Here is a 22,476-nt window from a genome sequence, read left to right on the forward strand (position 1 = left end):
TTTGGGCCGCCCTAGCTTAGAACTAAGCTTTGTTTTACTAAAAAATAAATCTTGTAATGATTCAATAAATGTTACTTAATAAATTAGTACTGTTAAATCGGTACTCACCGGTTCTTTTCTTGAATTTTCTGGCAATTTCCCACGCTTCTGGCTTCAATTCTGCGGCTGTTCCTGTCGCGGTAGACAACTACATATGCAACTTTATTTATAAATAGAGCGCCCCTTACGATAGTTGTTAAGAACGCGGCCAAATTGTTAGGTTTTTTGCACTGTGTCCAAGGCGTTTTTATTTTGTTTGATTTTTTATTTTTAATAAATATTTTGTTAAATAGCGATTTTTACGTCAAATATTAAATTCATATCACAAAATATTTTTAATTGTAGAAATATATATAATATCATGCAATTATTCATTCTATATATATTTTATAATAAAATTTATAATTGTTGCGGTCTTTAAAAAAGGATAGTCGATTGATCAGGTGATGACCACACGTATCACGTGATCTGAAAATCAGCTTCATACCGCTTTGATCGCACTCGACGGTGACCGGACTGACTGCCAAAAAAAGATCGAAAAATGACTCAAATGTAAGTTTCCCTTTATTTTTTTAATTCAAATTAGGAATAGGAATATATTTAATGGGCAATCTTTTAATAAATGATAAACAAACGAGGACAAAACTCATATTTTGGGAGTAATATCATACTTGGGTGCAGGAAACAGTACGTTTAGAAGTTCTAACCTGTTTTTAACGCATTGTCGCCTATGAGGTCCATACATGTTAATGTTTGGACCTCATTGGTACTAGGAGTGGCCTAGCCCTAGGTAAGTTAGATCACTAATCACTAATGACTCAGTCTGAAATCATTTTGGGGAAAAAGCACACCAAGACTTTTAATGGTGATCATGACATTCTTATGTAATATGATATTGATAAACACAACATGCAGCCATGATAGATGATAGATCTACACAGGATCTAAACCAATTCAGATTCTCACTATTATTATTACTGATACTGAATTACTGATATTGATAATAGTGTTGTTATTGACAGTGACACTGTTTTTTAGCATAGCACAGCCACAGTGCAGCGGATTTTTTAGGTTTTAATTATTCATGAATTAGATCTAACATAAATTTAACTAAGCTTCCAAAGACTCACCTCAGATCAACCAAAGCAGGCGCCCCAAAGCACTGAGAAAAGGGTAAAAAAGGATCTCCAAAACCAAGGCAAGACAATATGGTCAAGTTTAGATCTAAATAAAGTTGATAAGCCCAGATTGTGGTTCATTCGTTCCGATCCGCCGGTCTAGCTAGCGCTACATGAGTGACGGAAGTCTGAAGTTTAAATCGCGCGCGCGCGCTACCATCGCCTCAAACCGATTAGGGAGATCCCCCGAAGCTTCAAACACAAGAGAGAGGACAACTCCCATTGGTGCAATTCTACCTACTGTTTATCTAGCGCCCAATTACATTTCTCGTAAATGCGAAGAAAATAATTATATGAATATTCATAATTTGCACTTCATCAGTTCATGTTTACCTTGACAAGATAGACTGACTGTGTACTGTTTGTATGACAGCCTCCGGCTCCACGTCAATTTTGAGTTGTCATCACCAGTTTTTGTAACGCTGAGTAGGCCATCCGAAGGTTAAAAATGTCTTTTAGTTACTGGTCGATGGTAACATTGATTTAATGATTGTTCCAATTCCGACTGGACTAACTCGTGTCAAGACAACGAACGAAGAGCTAGATAATTGGGCGTCCGTCTGTCCTGGAGACGGAGTCTGGACCTGTGGCTGTGCGAGGACCGAGGGCGAGGGCCGAGGCAGCTGCATATCTGCAGACAGTGTTCACCATCGAGAGTTTTCGAGACCATAAAGTTTGCTCGAAGCCCCTATCTGAGCTGACCTGGGCTGCCGGATTGGCAGCACTGTTCCTGCCGTCTCTACCCCGCGGCTTGTCCGATCGACGTGCTCCGGCACCCGAACTGCATCTCGGGGGACGTTTTCTGCTCTGTGCACTTTTCTCATCTCAGACTCAGCTCAGCGGATGTTTTTGAGATTACGAAAAAGAAAGGCACTAACTAAGAAAATCAACGATAACTTCGACGGTAAGTGTAGATGTTTTACCATGTTTACATTCTGAAATATGACTTTTTTTCAAGTCATGACATATACCACATCTACTGGAAAATACAGTTGTTCCTGCAGTCAAGTTTCCAGGGATCGATTGGATGGATTGAATTGAAATAAATTAAAAGACTCTTATCTTTTCTTGTAACTCAGCAAGATGAATAAAAATCTATCGCAATAGTATCATGAAAATTCTCTTATCTCGACTATAGTATTAAATGATGCCCAATGTTTGATCATCAACTGAATCATTAAAATTTTATTAACCCAGGGAGCTCCCGCCCGCTGTGCGGGCGGGAGCCCAGGGGCTTACCGTGTATTTGACCATACTCACGGGACAAGGGTGATTTATGGTCTAAATATTTCTCCAAATGAATTGTGAAAACAGAAATTATGCACTTACCACGATTATATGGATGAAGGTCTAACGAGTGGCAGTTTCCTGACATCTGGGCACAGACTGGAACCTCAAAAAACGAAAAGTTCTCTCCTTCTACCCCCGTCTCGATCGGCCATTTTTGTTATGAATCGTAACAAAATGGCCGATCGAGACTGTGGTAAAAGGAGAGAACTTTTCGTTTTTTTGAGGTTTTGTGGTAAGTGCATAATTTCTGTTTTCACAATTCATTTGGAGAAATATTTAGACCATAAATCACCCTTGTCCCGGCCGTGAGTATGGTCAAATACACGGTAAGCCCCTGGGCTCCCGCCCGCACAGCGGGCGGGAGCTCCCTGGGTTAAAATTTTATATGCTTTTTTAATTTTGGGGCCTTAGGCTTATAGCCAGGCCTAGCCTGGAGACTTCTAACTTAGAGAGTAAAAATCATTTACTAACGTATGCTTACTCTCAACGAAGCCTGGAATTGCTTCCCATACATCTGCATGTACCGGCCAGAAACCCGAAACTTTCGCCCCCGAGATTTCTACTTCTAAAAGATCTAGCCCTAAGTCACGTACATGGGATAAAACTTCATTTTTCGACACTTCTACGCTATCGATTTTATTTTTAAACAAGAATTCATCGAAAAAATGAGAAAAATATTATGAAAAGACGGAAGAGACTTGCCTGATGTTTACGCCGCCATCTTGTTTCCTATTGTTCTTCGCCAACCTTACGCGACGCACGCGTCCTGAATTATTCAACGCTCTATTACTTGCTGCTGATCTCCGAAACCTGGAGGAAGGAAATACTACAAGTACAAGCTTGTGTGCTACTGTGCTAATACTTAAGTACATGTGGCTGTTCTCCCAGTCATATTTTCTTTGAAAAGATCTTTAAATTGCTAAAAAGTCTGCCAATCCATCTCTGTAAAGTCTTTGGAATGTCTCCTTTTCTAAAAACCAGACATTCTTGCGGGATCCAGCAAGAAATTATTGTTGACAAATAAATATCACATGCAATATGAAGTTATATTTCCCCCTACTTGTAAATTTCATGGTATTTTCCAAAGAAGTTAACAGTTTAACACACAAAAAAAAAGATAAGAGAATTTTCAAAATACCTTCCATCTCAACATGTTTCAGCTATGCATGATTTTTCTTGCATAAAAATTCAAAAGATTATACTTAATAGCAATAAAATTCCAGAGTTCCACAACCACTCAGATGTGATAGACCCTAGTTAAACCTGTCGGATTAAAAGAAAAAAATTAGTAGTGTTTTTTTTTAATTTGACCAAGTGCTGATCAACCCCAATTTTCTTAATAATTTATATATATATGCAAATGGTTACTCATTGTCCTTGTTGCAAAAGACAATTGTGTCGGTACATGTACATCCTGTAATCTCCATATGAAATAGATTGAGGAACTCTAAGTCTACAGAAAAAAGACAGACCTGCACTTTGTGTAATTTATTGATTTGGCCTATATTATTTTGATTGACTAGAATAAGCATTTTTGGACTTGTACTTATACAAGGCCACGGGAGACTTAAATGGTGTATTCGTTCCTTGACAGCTCCTTGAGGAGAAACTTCAGAGTACAGCAACTTTATGACAGGCTGCCCAGTTGCTCTGTAAAGAGGTGTCTAAGACAAAGCATAGAAAAGCATGGGGCAAGCAGTGAGGAGGATTCGTCGGGAGTCGAGTCTGACGTCATGGAACATGGTCAGGGGAAGGAGTGGCTTGAGAAGGTTTCCCAGCTTCTTGGACCCCCATCAGAAGTTTCCGGACATCGTCAGCCTTCCTCCGGAGATTGCGCTGATGGTGCTGTCAAACCTGAATGCCACGGACCTCTGCCTTGCGATGACAGTCAACGACTTCTGGAGGGAACTTGCCAGTGATGAAATGCTGTGGCAAGGGTAGGTTCCAATTCCAAGTTGAAGATGAAACTTGCAAATTCACATTATACAGTGCGTATCAAAAAAAATTTACACTTTGAAAAAGCCCTGGGAATTAAAAAATATACAACATGTGGGTAATTTTTTCACATATAATCTTGGGTCTGGGTCTCATCTATCTAATGAAAGTAAAAGTTTTGACAGAATGTTACACTCGAGTGAGCACTGTCCATTTTTGTAAAGCTCACAGAAATCTGTTTGCTCAAAAATGCTTGTTTTCACGCTGTGTAAAGGGGAAAGGGCGAAATCAAACTTACCCTGCAAAACATTTCTCATACATTTCCCTTGCACTTTTAGTCAATTGAAATAAAAAAAAAACATTCAAGCATTTTGTAACAATTTTGCCACCCAAATTGAAGTTTCAACACTTAGTAAGCACAACCTTTACCCTTTTTTGTGCCAGCTGGATCTGAGGACATAACTTAATCTGAACAAAAGTTTGTATCAGACATCTCCAGCATTTTTTTCACTAAGTTTGTATCATTTAAAGTGGGTTTACATTTTATTTTTGTCTCGCCTGCATAGCAGAGCGAGACTATAGGCGCCGCTTTTCCGACGGCGGCGTCGGCGTCAACATCAAATCTTAACCTAAGGTTAAGTTTTTGAAATGACATCATAACTTAGAAAGTATATGGACCTAGTTCATGAAACTTGGACATAAGGTTAATCAAGTATTACTTAACATCCTGCCTGAGTTTCAGGTCACATGACCATGGTTAATGGTCATTAAAGGTCAATGAACTTTGGCCTTGTTAGGGGTATTTGTTAAATTACCATCCTAACTCTGAAAGTTTACGGATCTAGTTCATAAAACTTGGACATAAGAGTAATCAAGTATCACTGAACATCCTATACGAGTTTCAGGCCACATGACCATGGTCAAAGGTCATTAAAGGTCAATGAACTTTGGCTGTGTTGGGGCTATTTGTTGAATTACCATCCTAACTCTGAAAGTTTATCATAAAACTTGGGATATCAGAGTAATCAAGTATCACTGAACATCCCCTGTGAGTTTCAGGTCACAAAACCAAGGTCAAAGGTCAGTTAAGGTCAATAAACTTAGGCCATGTTGGGGTAATTGTTGAATTGCCATCATAACTTTGATAGAGTGAGTGAAATGTGGACATGGGTGTAGTTGACAAGTCTTAAGTCACCGTTCAAATGTCATTTATGGTCAATGAACGTGGTATTATGTCATTATATGAATGGTGTTTTTGTGAATGATTATTTTATAGTAGTTTTCAAAGTTAGCACTGCTGCTATATTAAATCGCGTAATGCAGGCGAGACTGCCAGAGGCGTTCCACTTGTTCATTTAATACTTGTTTCTCCGCACTTTTCCCAAGCTTGACAATGATTAACAAAATGAAAATGAAGCCTAAGCCATTTCATGTGAATCACAGCTCAGTGTAAAGCACATATCGTCACGATGGCCTCGGTGTGAGGGGGAGTTGGGTGGGGCGCAATGCACTCTTCGAAGTGTTTTGGGCAAGGAAACAAAGATGTAAAAGATGTCATCAAATTAATTTTACTAGCTAAATTTCACGTGTTCTTCATGATTAAGGTCTACTTTTATTCGCATAACTATTTCAAAGTTCTGCGCAAATCGTTTTTCACTAAACTTTTCAAAAGTAAGTGGCGCTCACTTTAGAAAATATTTTTCGACAGTTATATCGCCATTTGCTTTAATGGATCTGTACCAATGTTAAAATGTGGAAAAAATCTTCAGGATATTACAAATATAATTTTACAGGATTTTTTCTAAGTGTACATTTTTTTTTTGATATGCACTGTATAATTAACATATTGTTTTAAACTCTGTCTGCGATCCTGCATACTGTCTTCTTGACAAATATTGATTTCCAAAACAATGATGTTCATCAATGATCTGTACTAAACAAAGAGAAATATTGATCAGAGTGGCAATGATGCATGAGCATGATTCAAATCATAGCTCTTTAATGACGTTTCAGATGTGTATCGAATGCGACTTACATATGTGTTTCATGAAAGATTAAGGACCATCTATAAGCTGCTTTATCTGAGTATCACTTTTAGGAGGACTTAAACCGCACTCCATCTTTAATTTTGATCCAGGAGTGAGATTCTCAAATAACAGTAAGTGTTAAACTTACAAATCTGTGAGTCTCATTCTGTACTTCGAATGTCTTGTTTCCTCTTTAGGCATTGCACATGACCGTAAGCTGCACAAAAAGTACAATGCAGAGCTGCAGACTATTTTTTAATTCATGAACATTTGCAACTTTATTGCAGAGCCATATTATTCTTATCCACATTCAGTCTGGACTATTTGATAGAGAATTTATATAGGGTTTATGTTCACATACATCATGACAACAGTATAACCCATGGATCAAGCATGAAATCATTTCATAGCTCATACATGAGATAATAGACAGAAACCAGAGAACAGATTTTTGGGCAAAAAATCATTTCAGCTTTATGTCTTTCTCAGTATTTACACATGCATGGAATTAGGAACTGAATGTACATTTAGGTGTTGACTATTAACAACAACAATAATAATGATAACAATTAGTAATAATAATAGTAGTGATGATAATCATGTTTATTTTGATGATGGTAATAAATAATGATACTATTAATGATAATTATTTATAAAAAAAAATAAAGAGTAACATGTTAAAAAATATTTTAGAAAATAAGCAAAATGAAAGTATTATTATATTATACAATGAAATACATTTCTGATGAGAATGTTACAAAGAAAACATGAAATTGAATTTTGCTTATTTTCATGTAGTCATTAAATTCACTGATGTGTATATGTATTTTATATTGATTTTGAATATTGATAGTCATTCTACAACAGAGTATTAAAGGGCATGTGTGGCAGACCCAAGGAAAAAAAGATCAAGAATTAACACAATATATTTTTGGTGATAGTGCTACACAAAAGCAATATCTTTAATGAAATCATGGAGGTAGAATTCATTTGTCAATCTTTCATTTTTTACCTCAGTTTATGCAGGGCTACTTGGGGATGCGTCACTGCGTATGAAGGAGGAAACAGTGAGAACTTTTCTTGGAAAGCGCTTTACATGACCTTAGATGAAGCAACACTTACATTCAATTCTAGTGCAGACATGGTAAGAATTTCAAAGAATGCAGAGAATTTGATTTTTAAAACTAAAATTGTAAAAAAAATGTTTTTGAAGAATTAGCTACCAATATTTCAATTGATTTTTTTCTCGCCTGCATAACAGAGCAAGACTTGAGGTGCTGAAATCTAACCAAGGTTTAAGTTTCTGAAATTTATAACTTAAAAAAGTGTATGGATCTAGTTCATGAAACTTCGACATAAGGGTAATCAAAGATCATTGATTGTCTTGCACAAGTTTTGGTCACATGATTAAAGTCAAACTTCATTTAGAGTCAATGAACTTTGACCATAGGTATTTTTTAATGTCATCATTACTAGTTTGAAAGTATATGGATCTCTTGCATTGAATTTGTATATAAGAGGTATTTGCATATGAATGGTGTTTTTGTGAATAATTATTCATCTTAGTTTTCAAAGTCAGCACTGCTATAATATTGAATCGTGTAATGGAGGCAAGATTTTATTATAAAATACCATCAACTTATAAAAGTTTGTTTAATGTTTGTAATTAGATGACGATTTCCCATTTAGCGTATAGCTAGATTTACGAATCATTCAGGTAATATTAAATTGGACCATTTATGGTGGGCCTAAGACTTGTAGGTGAGACTAATTGGATATTACTAGTCTACCAGTGTATTTTCTTAATTGTTAATTCATACAGGGGCTCGAGTACTTATTTAACCACCAGCTGATCAATAATGATGTTCAAGAAATAGCCAAGTTTATTCACACCACGAACAGACTTCATCGGAGACGTGTTCGGGACCTTCTTTCAAGAAGGTAGGTTTATTTATAGTACACTCAGATCTTTCAATCATTGGCTTGCGTATTGCTGAATGAAGCCTGAATGCAGAAATAGATGGTCATAAGTAATTTAGTCAGAATAATTATCCTGGTATCACATCGCAATTCGATCCATATTTTTTAAAGACTGTTACACAGAATATCTTTTGTAAAACAGATTTGTATAAGACTGTACAGAACAAGGTTGAGAGCTTATTTCTTATGTCCGAGAATGCTTATTAAAATTTGGTTAGCAAACTACCTCAGGTGATGGTTCGTGTACGCTCCACTACATGAACCATTAGGGCTCGTCCGATGGATTGACACTTCGATTCACAAAAGTTGTGATTTTGTTTGCTTTGTGTCAAATGATAATTGATGCAAAAACATGACCTTACCAATAATCTATGACATGTAATCTAGCATTTCACTCTTGTTTTACTCTTTGTACATGTTTTTATCAGTCTAAAAATCGGTGACTTAAAGCCAGTATCTATTTCTTCACACGTATTAATGCACTGCCGATTCCAAAATATTGCAATCGCCGGTCAATATTCATGAATATTCCCACCTCAGTTGATGGTTCGTGTACTCTCGCATACACAAACCATCACTTGAGGTACCCCTTAAGGTGCAGTGGACCTTAGTCAGAGCATTATGATACTCCAGCACCTAAGCCTGTGCTAGTGGTAAATTGTCGATTGGTCTACACACATTTCCTCTGACTTCTGGTTGGTCTCATCTCATTTGATTATGATGATGCTGAAAATGATGAGAGGGAATGTAATGGTTGATAACGATGATGACGATCATGGTCATTATCATTTGGTGATGATGATATTGGTGACCAAACTGATAAAGAGGATGATGATGATGATGGTGAGGATAATGGTGATGATGATTATGATGATGATGATAGATATGATAACTATGGTTACAATGATGAAGTCATCTGGTTATGATGAAGGTGATGATGATGATGATGAGGAGGAGGAGGAGGAGATGATGATGAGGAAGAGGATGATGATGATAATGATGATGATTTTGATGATGGGGATGATGATTATGGTGATGTGATAATAATGATGATAGTGATGATGATGATGATGTGATGATGATGATGATGATGATGCTGCTGCTGCTGCTGATGGTGATGGTGACCAAACTGATAAAGAGGATGATGATGGTGAGGATAATGGTGATGATGATTATGATGAAGGTGAGGAGGAGGAGGAGGATGATAATGATGATGGGGATGATGATTATGGTGATGTGATAATAATGATGATAGTGATGATGATGGTGATGATGATGATGATGATGATGCTGATGATGCTGATGCTGATGCTGCTGCTGCTGCTGCTGAGGGTGATGGTGACCAAACTAATAAAGAGGATGATGATGGTGAGGATAATGGTGATGATGATTATGATGATGATGAAGGTGAGGAGGAGGTGATGATGATGAGGAGGAGGAGGATGATGATAATGATGATTTTGATGATGGGGATGATAATTATGGTGATGTGATAATAATGATGATGATGATGGTGATGATGATGATGATGATGATGCTGCTGCTGATGGTGATGTGCTCATTGACATACCATACATGATGTAATCATATTATTCTTACAACTTTATACATATATTTAATCCTGACAGGCAAGACATCTTAGAAGCAATCATCAAGCTGGATGACTATGCCAACAAATTCCTTCCCAACGCTCTCAGGACATTCTTCTCTAATGTTGATTCACCCAGTGTAAGTGGTAGAGATCTCCATGGACTCCTTCAGAAGTTTGCTGAGAGGTTCATCAACTGCAACCCAGACTGTGGCATGACAAAAGGTATTGATGGGGTGTGGGCTCCATGACATTTGCTTTGGATACAATTTGCTCCGCTATTAACACGTGACACTAATCGAATGACTAACATCCACCCTGGATCGAGCACTATACCCTATCATAAAAACCCATCCCTAACCCCTAAACCTAACATATAAACCCTATTGCAACCCTAACTCTAACCCTATATCTAGAAGAAATAAAGCCCAGAGCAATTGTCACTAGAGCAAATGTTGTGTCACCGTAGCGCTATTCTGGTATTAAACTGAACCCTGTTTTAACTCCAAACCAAACAAGAAGTTTAGTCCACTACTGTGGAAATACCTGGTTTCACCTTACTTCTTTTAATAATATTTATGAAAAAGTGGTATACCATGAATGATAAATTGAAATTGAATGTTAACAGATATTGTCCTTAATGTGAACGAAATCTCTAGCAAAATTTGGGTTGAGATATCCTAGGCTTAACTAAATCATTCCTATAAGAATAAAACATTAAGAGTTCTGTGATTTGATTTTTGGGTGTTCCACAAAGAGCTGGCTTAAAGTTGCTCTTTACTCAATAGTTGCATGGGGTTTACATGTATGTTACAATTTTCACCATCGCAATGACAATGAAGATAGGAATGCAAATCACTCATTATGCAATTAATCTCCAGTGTTGCATAGTTAAATCCCACTGAAATTTTCATTTCATTCAGTTGAGTTAAATGCAGTAATTTACGCATGAAATAAGAATTCGCCTTTACAATCTATAAGTAAAGCCCCAAAAGTGATAATTTCTCTCTTATACTCAGATCATTCATTAGCTACCCCTATCATCCAATACGGTGCGAAATATAAACATACAAATAAAGAGAATTGAGACTTTCAATTATTTATATTGTTGCTAAGATATTGTTTATTTTTCTCTCGATATAGATGCCATCTGTATTCTCTCCTACTCACTCATCATCCTCTCCGTTGACCTAACAAGCCCGCACGTCAAAAATAAGATGTCCAAACGGGAGTTCATCAGGAATGTTCGGCAAGCAACAACGGAGGTGGGTGATGAGCTTGCGGGTCATCTCTATGACAATATCTACCTTGTGGGTCACATTGCGCCGCAGAAGTGGGTCGAGTAGGCAATCCTAAAAAAAGCCTTGCAGTGACATTTTTTTTCGATCCCGTTCTATACTTTGTAAATTAGATTGAAGATATTTCTATATTTGTGTGGTGACGTATCATTGCAATAGATGGAAGCACAGCTCGCGGTGCAGTCCTGTGATTTGTAAGTATTTGTTTCCTCGGCATATTTGCTGCTTCGGTGACTTTGAAATCACATTATGGTTTGGTGAGTACCGGGGCTGCCAAGTCACACATATTTTCAGGGAAACTCTCTGAAGTTAAATGATTTTAGAGGAGAAAACTACCTAATTTCAATGATAATTATCAGGTTGTGCATTATCCATTGTACGTACCTAAGCGTTTACAGCAGGATAGACCTGGCTCTGACTAATGACAAGGCGCTTTGTTCAATTGAGAACCAGTGCCCTGCTTCACAAAGACTCACAACATTTGGTTTATTATCGATTGGTCGAATGCCAATTCGTCCAATTACCAACTCGTCTACTCTCAATTGGTCTACCATCACTTCATCAACTATCCACACGGTCTAATTTCCATTTCGTCCACTCACTGTTTTGTCCGGTGTGTTTGCTCAGTTGGTAGAGCGTCTGTCTCACAACTGGGAGGTCGGGGGTTCAAACCCCGGCCGCGTCGGACCAAAAGACGTTAAAAGATGGGAGTTGCTGCTACCCTGTTTGGCGTTCAACAAGTAAAGGGATAGAGCCTCATCGATCTGGCGCTGCACCGCGGCTGCCGGGCCCACGATCAATTGGGCAAAATATTTTCAGAGCGTTTCATTTCTGGTGTCTATTTCGAACAATAAAGTATGGATTGTAAGGATTGTAAGATTGTCTTATAACCAGTTGGTCCAGAGGCCATTTAGTCCATATACCATTTGTTCTAATTGGAATAAGTGTTCATTGGGCGAAATGAAAGAAAATTAAATGGATATTAGACGAAATGGTCATAGACGAACTGGTGATTAGATGAAGTGATGATTGGACCAAATGGTTGTTAGACAAAATGTTGATGGACTGAATGGCATTACACAAAATGAAGTTAGACCATGTGATTAGTGGACCAGTTGGCAATAGACGAATTGGCAATTAACCCTCACATTGTCTTTATTGCAACTACCATGGAAGCCTTGATTCTGTTGGCTGCTGAGCCCTGTTACCATGGTGGTTACTATACATGTAATTGCAAAGTTGATATATGAAGCAGGCCTTGGGTTAAGAATTTAGAATTACCTCATACCAATCTCAACATCCTACTTAAGATAGGGAGGCCCCATTACCTGAAGATTTGTGATCAATTTTAGATCGAGGCTCTGATTGGTTCATAGCAGGCATGGTGAACAACATGCACTTGCAACAGTGATTTTGGATGGTTATTAGCCATTAGCAATTGATTGCAAACCTTTGTGCATATGCGCCTCAAAGATAAGATCAATTTGTATTAAAATCGATTTCAAAAGATTACAGCTCTTTGTTTATACATGTATATGGCAAGACTCAAAATGTTTTCATCATGCAAATACTTTCCCAGATATTAAAAGCTGAGCACTCTTAAGCCTCCAATATTGAGATCAAGGAAAATTTGCACCCAGCTATATGTATTTTTTCATGGGAGAGCTACACATATTTTCACTGCCAACAGTATCTTGCAACAACAACTAATTTTACTGTGAATGTTCATAAGCTATTTCCTTGGCATAATACATTATTTCATCTCTGCCTGATGCTTGGCATATGTGAAAGGAACAATGTCTTAACCTCCAGGGAATGTTTCATAAAACCTTTTATTTGTGTCATATCACTGTTTTGATACGAATTGATTGGAATATACCATGCGATGAGTGATTCTATTACAGACACCATTCAAGTTCAATTACGATATCAATTCAAATTCTTTGTGTTCACAACTTCACATACATTGCAAGTGTGTCAAACATACCACAAAGTGGCAAGAGATCACAATGGTTTTATTTGAAAAGTGGACAAGCTTGATTGAAAAAAAAAACTCTGGATCAAACCAAAAAGAACAGGAAGCTTAAAAAAAGAATTATGATAGACGTGAGAAATGTAACATTTGAGCTGAGTTTATGTATTGCTTGATTATTTTAGTGAATTCATGTATAGGCCAAATATGTGATAGAATCATTTATTCTATTGTTGAAAAAAAATAAAAATAAAACTTGAGTTTGCTTGCTTGATGTGCTATCTCAATGGGTGAGACACTTTTTTTTTTTGGGGGGGGAGGGTGGGTTCTCCTCCCCTCTATTATGGTATGATTCAAGTTACGCTACTCTGTATGGATCATTAGCAAAGTGAAAAGTAATTTTTGTTAGTAGAATGCATAAGATTTAAAGAGATATATTTCAAAGAAAATTATTTATGAACTGTATGTGCCTACATCTATCCAAAGTTTATTTACAATGATCCTCTACTGAAATTCTATATTGCATGGCCTAAACATTATACGTTGCTACTACCAAGCATTTAATACCAATGTGTTGAGTACATATATTATAATGAACACATATTTCTGAGAGGAATTTTCTTTCAAACTTTATACTTGTAACGTACTATGAAATGTGCTTGTCATTTCTAAGGCAGACATCCCTTGTTTTAAGAACTGGTAATTGTTATGTACTGCATAAAGAAATGTAATTCTAAGAGGATTGGTTCTGAATGTTAATAGTATAATTTCACATGCATTTCTAGATTGAACGTCAATTTCTTGAAATTTGGGTATTGCATCGGATCTGTCTATGCGCATGTAAGGGACATGGCAAACATGTGTAAATAAATTAACGTTAAGGACAAGCATTCTTCTTTTTTTTCATTAAATTCCAGATTTACTCCACAGGTAATACAGGGTACTGCACAAATCTACCCCTTGAAAAACCAAACTCACATTTTTTCAGGCATTTTCATTTCACATATAGCCAGAATAACAAGCATTTCCATGGTTACTTAGTTAAAAGATGTAAGCTAAAGATATAACAAAATGTCAAAAAGTAAAAATTAAAAAGAAATCTGATATTTTTTTTTCTTGCAGTTACTGCCAGATCATGAGACATGGGAGGGTATATTTGTTTTCACCTTATACTCACCCATCTTTGAGTTTTTTTTTTCTTTTTTATGATATTATCTTTGGAATTGCGAACATACATTATGAGTGTGCAGGTATATAGATGTCTTATGTGTAAAATTATTGGATACAAAATCTATGCAATCATTTATACAAATTTTTATCAAATCATTTCCCGTTTGCTGCACTGTTTGTGACCCCCCCCCCCCACCCTATGCATGCTCTATTTTGCTCATTAGTGTAATGATGAAGGTTTATTATTAGGCATAGATTGTTTAATTACTTGAAAATTGCATTTTCATGTTTATATTAATTAAGGCAATTTATTTGGGAAACATTTCAACTTTAACTAGTTTTTCAAATGATTAAAATTAATTTGTTTCTAGCACACACATTATCAGGCAGGGTCAACTTCACTGAGCCTTTGTTACATTTGTCAGAGGTTTTTAAAAAAGAAAATATAATTATAGAAAAGAACGTGATTGTCATCCAAGTTGGCATTGGATTCCAATTTAAAGGTGAATCCAATCTTGGTCAAAAAATGTGTTGGAAAAAAGAAAAATAAGAAAAAGAGAATGGTGAAAGTTTTGAAAGAAATTGGGCAAGCAATAAGAAAATTATGGCTGCTTTAAAATTTAGATCCCTAAGTCTATGTAAATTTCAAATTGGTAACTGGGTAATTAAATTATGACAAGAGGCAAGCCCCAAGGACAACTTTCCCATAGATAATGTACTTAATTATCAGGATTTTGTGGTTTGCTACTAAATACCTATTCCCCTTGGGCAGTAATCAAAATATAACCCAGGTGGCATATTGTTTTATGTCTTTTTGAAAGAAAAATATAATTTGAAGAATAACATAAAAAAATGAAATTTTAGCCATTTTATACTTGGAGTAAGTGGAAGATTAGTCCTGCCTTACATCACTATGACATCACAAATGTGGCCAATTTGAAGACTCCATGGGTATATAGTGATTACGGTTTTTACAACCTTTAAAAATTGATAACTTTCTTATTGTTCGTCTGATGTTGATCGAACTATCACTTATCAACTTGTCTGATTTTTTTTCTCTAAAGCAACTTTTTACTTGGATTGGACTCCCCTATAATTTATTTGGATGCTTACCTTGTGCATCATTATGATAGTGCACTATGATTTCATATTGCACGTAATGGAACGCGAGGTAAAATCTGCATTTTTCTCTGTTCAATATTTTTTTTCAATATGGAATATACTTTTCTTTGAATCCTATTTAGAAAATGCTCAAATATGTAGAAAAGTACAAAATTTACATGTTCCAGTGGACTTTTAGCCGTCCCACATTCTTGTTGCAAACTAGGATTTCTTTTATCAATTTTTTTTTACAAAAAGAAATCCAGTCGTGTGTAGATAGCATTTCATAATTTAACCATAACTTTAAGAATTTAGTGCAATATATCGTAAGACAAACGGTCAAGAAAATATAAATAGTTCTCTTTCCTTACATAAACTGTTTATGAGGCCAGTTGGAAACTATACAAATGATTGCATTATTCCGTAGCAAGGAAAAGGGATTGAATATGTATATGTATTTTTATTTTTTTATTTTGTGTATAGTATTCCATTAACACTTGCTCGCACAAAATCTAGTCTGCTTTTTCCCCTGAGCCCGCTTTTCCTCATCTCGCACGCTCTTTCTCTCTCTCTGTTTCTTTCTTTCTCTTTCCCTCTCTCTCTGTTTCTTTCTTTCTCTTTCCCTCTCTTTCTGTCTCTTTATTTTGAGTTTATCTTGAGCATTGCATATAGATTTATGCACATTTTAGTTGTTTTTTTTGTTGAAAATAATATGACTTGTATTTTGAAAAAAGAAACGTTTTTCCCTTTCTGTTGATCATTTAATGATTAAGTACAACAGATATGTGCGAACCAAGGGATGCCAACCTATGTCTTATATTTCATGTTGTACTCTTGTTATGAAGCTCAAATTAGATTACAGTTAGTACTACTATACAAAAAAGCAATTGTCACTTTTTCAAAAGGTATCTAGCTCCCTCTATTGGTAGTGAGGGAGAGGGGCTTTCTTATAAAATAGAAATTGATTTCTATTATGGGCTAATATGGGGCAATCAAATAACAGTGAACAGGCTTACTCATTTAAGACCAGTTATAACTAAAATCTGCCTGTCAAATAATTGTTTTAATGGATATTAGTTATTACCAATGCATTTTATTTTATTGTTAGAATGGCATTAATGATTCTTTAACAACTATTAGTAGATGGCCTTAAAAGTTGTAATTTTTATTTCAGGTTTTTTTTTGGGGGGGGGGGGATGTTAACAAATATCCTACTGGAGCCAGGCAATCCATATTAAAAGCCTCTATGGGAATTAAAGAATTCAGGGTGGTGTTTCTTGTTTACAAATAACTTTAAAGACCAGTGACTTTTTGTGCTCAATCAGATTATTAGTAATTCATATTCCAATCAGCTAATGGTAAAATCCAACGTTTAGATTACAAAAACTTATTGTTAAGCATTTGAATGCGAAGGTTTTTTTTTGTCAATGTTTAACTAAAATACAGACATTTTACTCTCATTATGTTAAACAGGGAAAATCTTGGGTTTTGCACTAGAAAGGGTCACCAGTGAGTCGTGCATGAAATCTTGCATATCTACAAACAACTTTATAAAACAACTCCCATTAGCCAGAGGGTTCATTGGGTGAATGTGTTTCATATCTTGATATGTTTAATTAATTACTGATGTTCAAACCAAAATCAATGTGATATTTTTTTATTTCTATGTATTGAAATAAATACAGACCAGTTGTGGTAAACAACAACCAGTCAAGCTCTTAACTTTTCTTTAATCTTGAAGATTTATTTTCAAGTCTCGATGATTTAGATGAAAATGGGTAAACTTGAATTCAGTTAGTCTGGTGTTCGGCTGGTCAGTAACACCACCAAATTACTTGATTTCAAATCCATGAAATGTATAATGTGTACCATTTTATTGTCTTAAGTGCAGCTGTAAGCTCTAAATACATGTAATTCAAAAGTATGGTCTGAGCTCTTCTAATGGTTTCTATTTCTGAGCCAGAACGATCTAAATCACACTGCCTCTCTGATTTTGACAGATGAATGGGGATTTTTAAGACAATAATTTAGCACAAACTCACCATTGAATGTACATGTTTTTATGATCTTTCTGACATTTTTACAAATAGTTGAGTCAACTTGGTTTGGTTTCGATTCTCTACAACGCATCTCAGAAAACATAACTTAGAAATGATTCAAGTTTTGTCATAATCTCAGTTATATTATAATGAATAAAATGATAGGTTCTCTACATGTGATTCCCAGAAAACAAAGGAAATTTTCAATGCTTTATCATAACCTAATATCAATTATGGTAGGTAAGAGGAACTACTGTCAGTATAATTATTATGAAATATGTAAGGTTTTACCTTTTTTTTCAGTGGTCTTAAGAAATGCTGAATATTTTGTTGCTTTTGTGTGTGAATATATTTCCGTTTATTTTAATTGTTATCATTCTTTACTGGACAGAATGAATGATTTGTGGGCAGGGAGTTTCCTGACTACAATTACAATATTCTTTTTAAGAAAATCAATAATTGGTTAATTCTTTAAAAGTTTGTTTATTAAAAATCTTTAACCCATTTTGTTACAGATTTTATGCTGTATAGACTCCATCATTAATGCTATACTTTTGAGAATCTAAACTTTGCAATGATAAAATGGAATTTTTTTTTTGCTTTTCCATTCGTAATTTATTTTTTATGTCTACCTTATTGTGTGAGTTCTTTAAATGGATCATGTGTCAGGTGACTAGTCACGTGACATACATATGACTTCTATTACGCTTTATCTGAAAACGTAATGACTTACTGTTAAAGCATATTGTACATTGACCTGTATAGTGTATATCTCAGAGAGTTTGAATTTATGTATATTTGCCGTGTGACTAAATATCAAGCTTTCTCATTTGATATTCTGCATCATACTTTAAAGAATGCTTGGATAATAAATAAAAAATCTATCTCATAATCCAATAACTGTCATTATCTTTTTATTGTATAGGCCCACTAGCGTACCTACGGGGGGGGGGGGGCAGTCTGCCCCCCCTGATGAGCCACAACCCATGCAAAGGACGTATCCCTGCCCCCCCCCTGACGAGCTTGAAAGACATTTTTTGTCCCCCCTGACGAGCTTGAAGACCTTCAATGCCCTCCCTGACGAGCTTGAAGACCTTTTCTTTTTTTTTGCTTGTCAAATTTTTTTCTCGTACAAAATCCTTTATTTGTGATTGAAGACTTTTTTTTTTTGCTTTTGCTTGTCAAATTTGTTGGCGGACGGTTTTGCCCCCCCCCCCCTATGTGAAAAATCCTAGGTACGCCACTGTATAGGCCTATTTGATGATAAAAAACTCCTATTTGTGCATTTGATAGTACCTTAAAGAAAGAGTTGAAAATCATATATGTAAAACACTTAGAGATATTATTGTATTCACGATTGTTTTTGCTATTGGTTAATATCATTCTCAAAGGCATTGCTCATGTACATAATAAACCCAGAATACAATGTGCAAAATGAAAATAACCCAAAATATATATTTTTACCTAAATCTAAATCCTACCGAAATGAAACTTAGAGGCTTGTCTGAAAAAGCAACAGCTAATTCATGTAAATATATATATATAACACTCTCCATCTGGGGTATCTTTGGAATTCTAATCCATTCATAGTAAATTTTACTCCGACTATAATCCCACGTATGAACGAGGCTGTATTTTGTTTCCAGATCTGTGGGGATCTATGCTTGTAGCTGAAAGATGCCTACATAGATAGGAATGCCCTGGAGGAGAAGTCTATTAACTCATGGTACATTCTATGATATTCAGGTGAAGATATCCAATTTATCAAAATTGGGTGGAAAGTTTATTCATGATGCACCTTTGATATTTTACTCTGTTAGTACCTGATCAAAGTGTTCAAATACCTTCATGATTTGAAATATCTACGATATTAGAGATCATTCGAGACATCCATTATTGGAGAATGCTTGCCGCCGGGGCTTGCAGGCGCAAATCCAAAGTTGTATTGGAGTTGAAATATTTATCCTTTAAAGAGTGAAAACTCTTTTGTCAAAAAATAATGCTGAAATCATGCATGTGTCCATACCTTCAGGCATCTGTTGCTAGGGGAGATTGTAAACTAGCGAAACGGAATTTCTAAACAAATAAGCCTATTCCAGAGTGGGGGAGATATTTGACATTGGTCACGATCGATATGCGAATGAATAACTTGAATAATGAGGAGGCCTGGGTCCTTATAATGTTTTTTCCCATTTGATTGCGAAATTCAATTGCAAAGTTACAATTAATCGGGAGAATTTATGATTTGATTCGAGACGTAACGATTCACAGCGATTGCAAGTTTATTATAACGCCCCTATATGTGCTGGGCTTTGAGGTTTATACGTCAACGACATTTTAGAAGTCGTAGATCCAGGGGGCTATAGGGCACGAACCCCCTCCCCCCCCCCCCCTCTCACTTTCTTTAACCAAATCGCAGTGTAAACTAATATTACTGGTATGAATAAGTGTCCCCTCTTTGTGACGCTTGTTTTATATGGTTAGCTTGCACTGGCGTACCTAGGATTTTACAGAAGGGGGGCAAATTTTTTGGAGGATGTTTTGTCCACGAAAAAAAAAGGTCTTCAACCACAAATAAAGGATTTCTTACCAGAAAAATTTGACAAGCAAAAAAAAAAAAAATCTTCAACCACAAATAAAGGATTTTTTTAACCAGAAACTGTATCAGTTGTGACTCGTCAGGGGGGCAGTCTGCCCCCTTCCCTTAGGTACGCTAGTACGTGTTAGCTTGTCAAAGAAATTTCTGCACACCAGTTGATTTCTGAAAACCTGATACGCACCTGTTAAAGGGGAAGTTCACCATGAAGAAAAGTTTGCTGTAAAAATAGCAGAAAAAAATAAAAGAAAATATTGGTGGTTTGAGGAAAATCCATTGAAGATTAAGGAAGTTATTAGAATTTCAAGTTTTGGATTTGTGACGTCATAAACGAGCAGCTGCCCCATATGTTATGTAATTAAAAATGCATAAATTTCAAATTTGTCATGGTTTGTGATGACTTATTTTTGTTTTCTTTTTAGGAACGGGTGCAAATGATTTTTGTATTGATATACTGAATGTACATTAAAAAACATTTTTAGTTTTCTGAGAAAATGGCATTTCATTGATTTTTTACCATTCGATATGTAGGACAACTGCTCGCATATGACGTTGCAAATCAAATAATTGAAATTCTGATAACTATTTTTTCTGCTATTTTTACGATAAAATTTTGGTCAGGGTGAACTTCCCCTTTAGGTAGGTATCATCCAATGAATATGCTTTTGTTCTTACGCGTTTCTTCCCAGCTGGTCCTCTAATCATCAAAACATTCCGTCGTTCAGAATTTATTCAATGCAATTAAAACTATAAAGGTTCTTGCCGATACGTTTTAATAGCATTATATGACAGCAGTGGCGTAACAGGCGGGGGCAGGGGGGCAAGCTGCTCCCCCCCCCCCCCCCCCGGCGGAGCTCACCGGGAAAAAGGGAAAAAAAGGGGAAGAAAGGGAAAGGGAAAGACAAAAGGGGAAAGGGAAGAGAGGAAAGGAAAAGGGAAAAGAAAACTAAGAAAAAACATAAAAAAGGGAAAACGGAAAGATAACGGGAAAAGGAAGGAAAAAAGAACAAGTGAGAAAGAACAATTCGCCCCGATATACAAATACATTAGCATGATTAGTAAGACAGGGAAATAAATTAAAGATGACAAAAAGGCAAACAAAAGCGGGAAATAAAGGCAGAATGGAATTAGCCAAAATCTAAATTGGAAAATAAAGAATAGGGACAAGATAACGTACACTACCGGGGCGGGCTGCCGAGGATTGAGATAACGAGCGGGAAGAAAAGTGGATGGTATATAGCAAAATGTCGTATATGAAAGTCTATCATTAACTTGCTAAATCTCCAAAGGCTCTGTCCAAGAGTCAAGACCCCGTGCAGTGGGGGCTCTTCATCTGTAACCTTTAATGGGTTCTATAACATATGGACCTTTCCTGCATTAAGCTTTACGTTGAAGCACTGGCGTACCGGGGGGTGGTTCCACAGCCAAGGGGAAATAAAAGAAAATAAAGGAGGCAGCGAAATGAGATGAATGAAAAAAATATATGACATGATATTTGCTATAATGATGTAAAAATCTATCACACAATTAGAATTTCATTTTAGCAGGCCATTTTTTTTTCTGGCTCACTTCGCTCGCTGGCGACTTTTTACAAATTTTCCCACATTTGCTATGGTGTGCCCCTCACAATATTTGGATGATTACGATACACAACTGCATTGAATTTATGTGTTGTGTTAAAGCTATATAAATATACACGCAATTTCATTAAAATAAGTGGCCATCTGTAAGGTTTAAAATGGCTTTGATATCAAGAGGTTCCGGGGCTCTGCCCTGGACCCCACACATAAAGCACTGTTATATGGATGAGTTTGGACCATGGCCCCAAATGTTCTACAACCAAACAAAAAAAAAATGAGGAAAGAAAGGAAAGTGTATTTTATTATTCTGTATATCACGTTAAAATCTATCTTCATGTTAGATTCTCATGAAAAGGTGATTTTTTTTATCTCGCTCACTTCGCTCGCTCGGGACCTATATTAAGCTACTTCTTGCCAGAAGCGCCATACTCGGCCCCCTCGAGCATATAGAGCTTCGCCCTGATGCTCACAATCATAACAAAAATCCTGTTCACCGTGGCGTACAAAAAAAGAGAGAAAAAAGGATAAAGAGGAGGGTGAAATATGATATCATCTTTTTAACATTATGTCAAAATCTATCACAAAAATTTGATTTTTGCAATAAAAATGTCAAAAAATTTTGCTCGCTCGCTCGCTTTTATATATATATATATATATATATATATATATATATATATATATAT

General features: G+C 36.0%; 1 protein-coding gene across 1 annotated transcript; it reads left to right on the forward strand.

Annotated features, from left to right (window-relative positions):
• The first annotated feature begins 1,347 nt into the window (after window positions 1-1,347).
• Window positions 1,348-18,501, forward strand: LOC129261106 (F-box only protein 8-like). Its single transcript, XM_054899153.2, has 6 exons — window positions 1,348-2,121; window positions 4,102-4,444; window positions 7,487-7,613; window positions 8,292-8,410; window positions 10,078-10,262; window positions 11,181-18,501. Exons 2-6 carry the CDS (start codon window positions 4,194-4,196, stop codon window positions 11,381-11,383), a joined length of 885 nt encoding a protein of 294 aa, XP_054755128.2. The 5' UTR covers window positions 1,348-2,121; window positions 4,102-4,193; the 3' UTR covers window positions 11,384-18,501.
• Window positions 18,502-22,476: the final 3,975 nt, after the last annotated feature.

The sequence above is a fragment of the Lytechinus pictus genome, chromosome 5 (assembly GCF_037042905.1).
Source record: "Lytechinus pictus isolate F3 Inbred chromosome 5, Lp3.0, whole genome shotgun sequence".
Taxonomy (NCBI): Eukaryota; Metazoa; Echinodermata; class Echinoidea; order Temnopleuroida; family Toxopneustidae; genus Lytechinus; species Lytechinus pictus.